General features: G+C 31.7%; 1 protein-coding gene across 3 annotated transcripts in view; it reads right to left on the bottom strand.

Annotated features, from left to right (window-relative positions):
* The window catches only part of LOC118186492 (uncharacterized), a 131323-nt gene extending 123173 nt beyond the window's left edge, over positions 1-8150 (bottom strand). For 2 of the 3 annotated variants that reach the window (XM_085814631.1, XM_085814629.1), the window contains exon 1: positions 7620-8150. In XM_085814631.1, coding sequence (XP_085670757.1) covers positions 7620-7694 — 75 coding nt within the window. In that variant the 5' untranslated portion in view covers positions 7695-8150. The remainder of the gene's footprint in view (positions 1-7619) is intronic. The other variant, XM_085814630.1, reaches the window with a different exon arrangement.
* Between the last annotated feature and the right edge of the window lie 329 nt (positions 8151-8479).

The following is an 8479-nucleotide window of genomic DNA, read 5'->3' on the forward strand; positions in this document are numbered from 1 at the left end:
TGAAACTGGCCAAGTTCAAGTGGGAGACATTGGACCATCCGTCCTACAGTCCGGACATGTCGCTCTGCGATTTCTATGTGTTTGATCCACTAATGAAACACTTGAAAGGGAAGCGCTTCAACTCGGACGACATACTCAAGGACGCTGTGAAGGACCGGGTCTCATCACAGCCACAGGAATTCTAGGAACAAGGAATCCTGCGGCTTGTTCATCAGTGAGATCATTGTGCTCAGGCCTATGGTGTATATTTTGAATAAAGTCTACATTTGTACCCACCGTGTCGTTTCGTACCTTTTCATTTGATCACCCCTTGTATATCTAAAATATATTTATCTATAAAATATCAATCACAGTGGAGTATACTGTTTTCTAATTTATTTTAATTTTTTCTTCTTTTTTGAAGTTTAAATCTAATTTTTTTAAGTCTAAATTTTTTTTCTTGACCTAAAAACTCTACAATCCACTCAACCTAAAGCCGTGCAGGTCTTGTTTATCTCTGACTGTATTTGACACGTTGTCAAGACAACAATTATCAAGAAAATGAGACTTTTCTTCAGGGGTTAAGGGGAAAAAAAACTGAAAAATACAGGTAATTTTTTTAATATCTGAATTAAACTCTCTTTCAACAGTATACTGCATATCATTCATTTAAAACTTTTCAACAGCACTTTGTTACAGTACCTAAGTATTAAATACTCTTTCAGAGGCCTATTTTCAGATTACCCATGCATATCAGTAAGTTCACAATAATTGTTTAAAATTTTACAAAATATCACCTACTTTGATTACACTTATTGAAATAAGTTGAGTGCATGCAATATAAAACCGGTCTGAATCTTGACGCTCATAAATTACCATATAACAGATCAAAATATCTTGCTGTGAAAAGTATTTCAGAAGAAATTTATCAGATATTTTTCATTGTACACCTTGCCAAAAAAAAAAAAAAAAAGTACAGTTCTATATCTCCCGTTCTACTGGATTGATTGTTGAAATTTAACTTGCATTTTCCATGTCTCGAAAGTGCGGCTTGGGATGTATATTAGATTTATATATATATTATTGTTCTAACATATGTATTTTGACACAAAATCGGACTTTGTCTGAAATAACATCCCAAGTTTTTTCCATACTTCGATTCTACAACTCAAATTATGCCAGAGTGCCAAGTTTTGTAAAAACTGAGAGCAGTTTTTAAAAAATTAGCTCTTAAAATTTTAGATCCTCCATGTAAATTGAGTTTGGTATATATTTACTAATATATCTTTTTTTATTAACCTTATTTGATTCTTCCTTTCACATTTCAAAATTTAGGTTCATTCCAAATGAAATTCACCCATTTTTTATGATTTATTTTAAAAATTTGTATTTTAAAATAATTTTTATAAATTTTTCGGAAAACATTTTGAATTATAAAATTTTCACAATCATCTTAAAGTAGATGCATTTCTAAGCATAACTGCAAAAAGTTTTAGTTTTTTATTCAAAATTTCCTAAGATATATGTGAATTTACATATCAGCCCATTTTGAAATTTGGCATATTTGTTATAATGGATAATAACATCAAATGCGGTTTATGCACTTTGTTAAAATTATTTGAAAGTATGAGTGATGAGCTTTTTTCTACTTGTGTACAATGAAAAAAAAGGAAAGGAATATAGGTTGCTATAAATTAAGAAGTTCAACAAGTGAATTATTCTTGGTGCAAACTGAAAAAAATGCACAAGATAAATTTTTAAATTGCTCACCAAAAATTACAAAATTTAACATCTAGACATAATTTGAGTCGAAGAATCGAAATATGGAAAAACATTGGTATGTTATTTCAGAAAATGTCCCATTTTGTATCAAAATCCCTATGTTAGAACAATGCCATATATAAATGTAATGTATATCCTAAGTCACACTTTCAAGATGTGGAAAACGCAAGTTAAATTTCAGCAATCAGTCCAGTAGAACGGGAGATTCAGAGCTGTCCCATTTTTTTTGCAAGGTGTACATTCATTGTTCTTGTTAATAGAGAAGTTAATTTTATCATCGAAGGTAGGCAAAATCAATGTGGCAGAAGGATCAATCCTAAAATTTAGTACTTATGGAAGATTCAATTGGACATTTTTGCCAAATGAAGGCAATAGTGCCAAGAGGTAAATTTTTAGCCAATCATGACAAAAATTACCATACATGATTCAGTTTTAGCCAACAATGATATAAGAGTTTCTTCCTAGTTCTTGTGTCGTTGTTTCTAACTGTCGCTGTTTTAAATCTCGCTATAGGTCTGCTTTCGGTTACCCTATATTTCAGGATGCCCCTTGGATTATCGCTAAGCTGTTGTTTCATTTATAGTAACCTGAGCAGTTGAAGAATGTTATAAAAACCCTATTATGATGCAATTGATTGTATGATTGCGGTGAATTTGACTGATGGGAAAATATTTGTTGGATGTCAGTTAGGAAGTACTTAACGTATTGTATGCTTTGCATAGTTAATTGACTGCCAGTGGTTATGTGTGGATGTTTGGTGGTACAGAACGAGAGAGCAGAAGTTCCCTCCCCCCCCCCCCGATTGAAGTAGACAGAAGAAAAGAAACTTTGTTGGATTAATTCAACAGAATTATAAATGTCCTGTTAGTATGAAGGAAATGCGTATGGTCAAATGTTCGTTCAGATGGCTTTGAATGGATTTGTCACAAGAAAGGTTCAAATGGTTACCACATAAAGCATGCCATTAGAAATGGAACATGGTTTGAGAAAAGTTTTTGAATGCTGTTAAAGAATTTTGTGTGCCACAGGCCAAAGACACAAAAATGTCTAAATAAGATAAGTGGATATTTCCTTTGTGTAGTGTGTAGATGTGATAATAATAGTACATAGTGCTTTTTTATGTTATTTCATTGTTTGAGTTAAAATGCAGTTTATTGATATTATATATTTTTTGTTTGGCTCTAGTGTAGAATTAGGTGCTCCTTCGATTTTTAAATGTACATCGATACCAAGTTTATGCAATTCTTTGACTTGTAATTTTGGCTCTGTGTAGTGGCGATTTTTGGCACAAAAATCGCTGCTACACAAAGCCAAAATAACAAGTTAAAGAATTGCACAAACTCGGTGCCCATGTACTGCCAAAAGTCGACAATTTTGCCCAAGGGGCAGCTGTAAACATATTTTTACGCTGCTTTGTAAAAAATGTTTAAAATTTTGGATTTACCAATTACAGAACATGAAGCCGTAGAATTCTTTCAAAAGGTACGGAATCTTACCATCATCCAAAAAATGTGTAAATTGCCACAATATGGCACTTTATTTTAAAACACTGACTCAATGGCATAGCAATATTAACACGTTCAGAAAGAAACATAGTTTAAGAGTTCAAACATTTTATTTGTGGCTGTGCCAAGATTCATTACAGCAGGCACATAGAATTAACTAGTATTCAACGGGAAAAAGAATTGAGTGATGAGACTGTTATGAATTGGAATAATTATTTAAGAAAAGTTTGTACACACAGTCTTTTAAGAAGGGGAAAAAAAAAGAAAAAAAAAAAAAAAAAAATAGAAAGGCAAAGCTCACTGTTCATCTTTCCTCAATACATAAAAACCATACATGGAGAATAACTCCTGAAAAATGGTTGTTTGGAGGTATTTGAAAGGAAATGAAAGAGAGTTTTATAGTAAAAGTTCCATATAGGAAAGGGATAATGCTTATGCAAGTGATAAAAAATAGTATTGAAAATGTTCTACAACATACTCAGATCTGGGTAAGCTTATAAAAGTGACGAAATTAAAGCTGCTATTTTCTAATTTTTCAAAGTTAATCATGGATATAATTTTGCAGATCTGGATACCTGAGTATATATACAAAACACTGGCAGATTGTGGGGTTTGGGCAAATGGCAAAATAAAAGACAACATGGGTAGCACAACATCACTAAGATTCTTATAAGGCTGAATTTATGCAGCAGTATCTTCCCCCCCCAAAAAAAAAACATTTCTGTTTCTATTTTGTGTGCAATTGCAGATTTAATGCTGACAAACTGTCATGCAGCCTTGAGGAGGTGGATTTTTGTCAGCTAAGTGACTACTGAATTAGTTTTATAATTTTATACAGACTGCCATTTATACAGGGATAGCATTAGGCGATTTGCTGCCACATACAGTTTCTGCGAGTCTTAAATTCTGCAGCTTAGTGTCTTCCTAAATTATAGACTTTTTGATGCCCTTAAATTCTGTTGCCAAGTGTCTCTTCTAAATTCTACAAGTTTCACCATCCCTAAATTTTGTTGCTGGTTGTTTCTCTAGATCCTAAAATTTTTTGCTGTACCAGCTGCATTGGCTTTGCCATTGGCCCTGCATTCATAATACATTTTAAGAAGAACATTAACGCAAATGTTGTTTCAATGCCTTTGAAAAATGAACACAATTTCTGGAAAGAAGACTTCAAATAAATTGGTAAAACCTACAATGAAATAATGTGCTTCAAAAACTGAAAATAACCTTCAATTCACACTGCAGAATTTAGTTGAAAAGAATAAGAAAAAGCACTCAGAAGCAAAAGAACTTGTAAGAAAATAGAGGAGATATGCATTTTGCTCAAGATCAGGACCTTGTAATAAATGTTCAGAAAAAATTTAATAATTACAATAAATTGCAAAAATCATGTCTTATAATGTGCAGTTGTGAGAATGACTTGGAAATAAATGTAATTTTTTAATTTCTAATTTGAGCTTTTTAGGATACATAAACAGTTTCTTGGGTCTTCTGCAAAGAACCCATTAGCACTTCTGCAGAGAACCTGTTGGCGACACTGCCTTTTTTTGTCAGAAAGCTTGCCCACGGTAATGGTTTTAGCGATATGAGGTTAAGTTTTGAAACAAAACATGATATAAACATATACAAGTAAAATTTAGTATTTTGAACATGATATTTAATGCACTGCATAATATTAAGCATATGTAAGTTAATTTTAGCTAAAATATCATAAAAGCATGACATTAAGCATTACAATCAACATATTATTCTGGAAATTAATCTTTCAGTTGATCTTTACAATATGGTAACTGGTAGTTTGGCGACATTTTGGAGGCGATAAAGGTTACTACCTGGGACTTTGGTAATAATGTGAGCAGTACTCAGTTCCGATTACGCATTATTTTGTGTGAGGGAAATGAGAGATCATGGGATATGTCGTGTGATATTAATGGACGAATTACGGTTCTTTAATCGGAAAAGGGGGGAAATCGGGAAAAAATCTGGAAATTTTGTATTTGGCTTTATTCTGTGTTGTGTGAAACAGTGTTGGTTAATTTTTGGATCCCATGGCCGTAACTAAAGTGAATTCAAAATGGGTATTTAGTGGTATTGAAAAGGGTAGTAATAAATGTTTGTTTAAGGTTGTGCGAGATAGAAATAAAGATGTTTTATTAAGTTATTTATTTTACCTGGTACCTTGCTGTGAAATATAAGTATGATTTTAAAGATCCTGAAACAGAAAGAAGAAAAGTTTATCGGACACGTAATCAAGATTCTGAAGAAGATTAGGTAAGTTAGTATTTTTAATTATTTGAGGATATTATTTTTATGCATTGTTCTAAATGTAAGGTGGAAAGGAATTTGGTATTATTGGGAAAATTGTTATTAGCAATGATTTAGTTTAAAGTAATTAGGATTGTAAGGTAATTTTTATTAATTTAATGTATGTGCTTATTTTATATTTTAAGTAGTGTTTTTGAATTTAATTATATTTTAATTAAATGATAGTTATTTTGTGAATTTTATGTTTGTAGGAATTTGGTATACGTTTCAGTTGAAGTAAACGTGCATGGAAATAATTTAAATATTTGACACTAAGTATTTGTAACCATTTGTAATGTTAGCGGTTATGAATTCGTTGGTGACGTTTATAATATAATAGATAATTTAGAGGTAAAAGTTTTTGGATATTTTATTTATTTTATACGTGGAAATGGTATATACTTTTTCGCGATCAGGTAATTTCATATATGTGCTTTTTACCGGGTTTAAAGATTGAGAAAATTGTCATGTATTTTCGTGAAATTTTTCTAATTTATGAGAAAAAAGCAGTGTACATGGATATAGTGAAGAGTGTGCGCAATGCCATTTTTGTGCAATTCTGGGATGTTTTTTTAAGTAAAAATAAGTCAACGTGTACATGGTTTAGTGATATTTTAATTAAATGATAGTTATTTTGTGAATTTTATGTTTGTAGGAATGTGGTATACGTTTAAGTTGAAGTAAACGTGCATGGAAATAATTTAAATATTTGATACTAAGTATTTGTAATGCTTGCGGTATGAATTCGTTGGTGACGTGTATAATGTAATAGATGATTTAGAGGTAAAAGTTTTTGGATATTTTATTTATTTTATATGTGGAAATGTTCATATTTGGAAAGGGAAATATTTTTTCGCGATCAGGTAATTTTATATATGTTCTTTTTACCGGGTTTAAAGATTGAGAAAATTGTCATGTAGTTTCGTGAAATTTTTCTAATTTATGAGAAAAAAGCAGTGTACATGGATATAGTGAAGAGTGTGCGCAATGCCATTTTCGTGCAATTCTGAGATGTTTTTTTAAGTAAAAATAAGTCGGCGTGTACATGGTTTATGTGTATGTGTTATTTTGAAAAACGCGTAAGGAGTATGGTATTGTGCACTTTTTCCCAATTTTGCAGTGAATATTTGTCATGATTAAGCAGTTTTGTTTGATAAAATTTCTAGCATAAGTGTAATTCGGCTCGTAGATTGTTGGAAGAAGTGTTCAGCAGATAAAAAGAAAAGAAACATGTCTTTACTTCGTGAAGCAAAATGGCGGCGGGAAAAAAAATAGAGGGTTGCTGTAGGAGAGTTGGTTGCCAAACTTTCGCCAAAAAATCGCCAAGTTACCATAATGTAAAGATCAACCAATCTTTTCCTTACCCGATTATCTTATGATAGTTTTTACTGTTTCTCAACAGTTTACAGTACCCTTCTGTCATGGGACTGAATTTAGAAATGTATGTATGTATGAATACACATGTGTATATATATATATGTGTGTGTGTGTTTGTATACACACACATATGTACGTATGCACATATATACATGCATACATGAACACATCCATCCATACATGCATACATTTCTAAATCCAGTCCTGATAACAGAAGAATAAGTAGTCTAGCTTAAAGACCATAAAAGTCAGTCAGTGGTCAAAACACTTCCATCGCAGACATTACAAAATTCAAAGATTTGGGGCTTGTGAAGATTAATAAAGTAGCAAATATATATTTAAACCAAACTGTCAGCCTTAATTTACTGATTATTAATTTTCAATGAAGCAGTACTCTTGTATTAACACTCTGGAGCAATAAAATCTACATTAACATTATGAAACAATTTAATATTCCTAAATGTCAAGAAAACTCGAGTTGAAATAGTAATTTCCTTATTTCAATGGCCATTTATATAGCTTATACTTCAAAAAATAATTGCTATGCTTTTACAAAATAGTTCCATATAGGCTAAGAATCGCGGAAAAACCAACAGAAATTTCACTGTAACTCCAATAATACTGCAATCAATTTCAGCTACACTATTAATAAAAATACTAAAACGCAATACTTACTTTCAGGTCTGATATGATGTGCTGAAAGAGACCACCCAAGGCACTGAATTCTCTTTCAACTACCGGTTCCATCATCAATGAAGATCAAACTCAATTCAAAAATTATGCAAAACATACATCACCTCAATTTTTCTTAATCAACTCAAAACATTCAATGATCGTAGACTATGCCTCATTTTCACTGCAGTTATTTACAACTGAGAATACAGCCTTTACTGTAAAAAAAAAAAAAAATAGCTGAAATTTTAATTTGCATATTACTGAATAAATTCAATTAGGTCTTTTCCAAAATATCGAAAAATTTCGATCTCACATTTTTATCATCATGTGAAATATTTTGTGGGTACAGTTTACATCCAATGAGAGCTTTTAAATGCATTTACGGCTTTTAAACGAAAGGAGAAACAAAATCACAGTGGCTCTCAAACCTCCGGATCTTAAATAATCTACAATGCCAAGAAAATAGTTGTTTCCGATTACATTACTCTTCACCGCATACTACTAGCAATGCGCGAAGCGAAAAACTGACACACAAACATGCCTTATTCACTTCAGTTTAAAAGGACAGGTAAGACGATCGATCAATTACCGATGCTGTTTCCAGATTCTCAAACTCAAAAGATGAACCAATACCAAAGTATCTTAAAACATTCCTCTGACACAAAAGGACATTTTATTTAAATTAACAGCAGGTATTTTCTTATTAATTTTAATTACTACAGAAATTGACAAAAAGAAAATTGCCTGAAGAAAACAGTCTGTTTGTTTTTGGCTTAGCAGAACAGCATGATATTCTAGTAAGGAATATTTTTCCTGTATTTAAAGGGATTGCTGTCTTTATACCTATAGCCTCAAAGAGG

The sequence above is a fragment of the Stegodyphus dumicola genome, chromosome 4 (genome assembly GCF_044657685.1).
Source record: "Stegodyphus dumicola isolate Sdum_Otavi_A_Nest chromosome 4, ASM4465768v1".
Lineage (NCBI taxonomy): Eukaryota > Metazoa > Arthropoda > Arachnida > Araneae > Eresidae > Stegodyphus > Stegodyphus dumicola.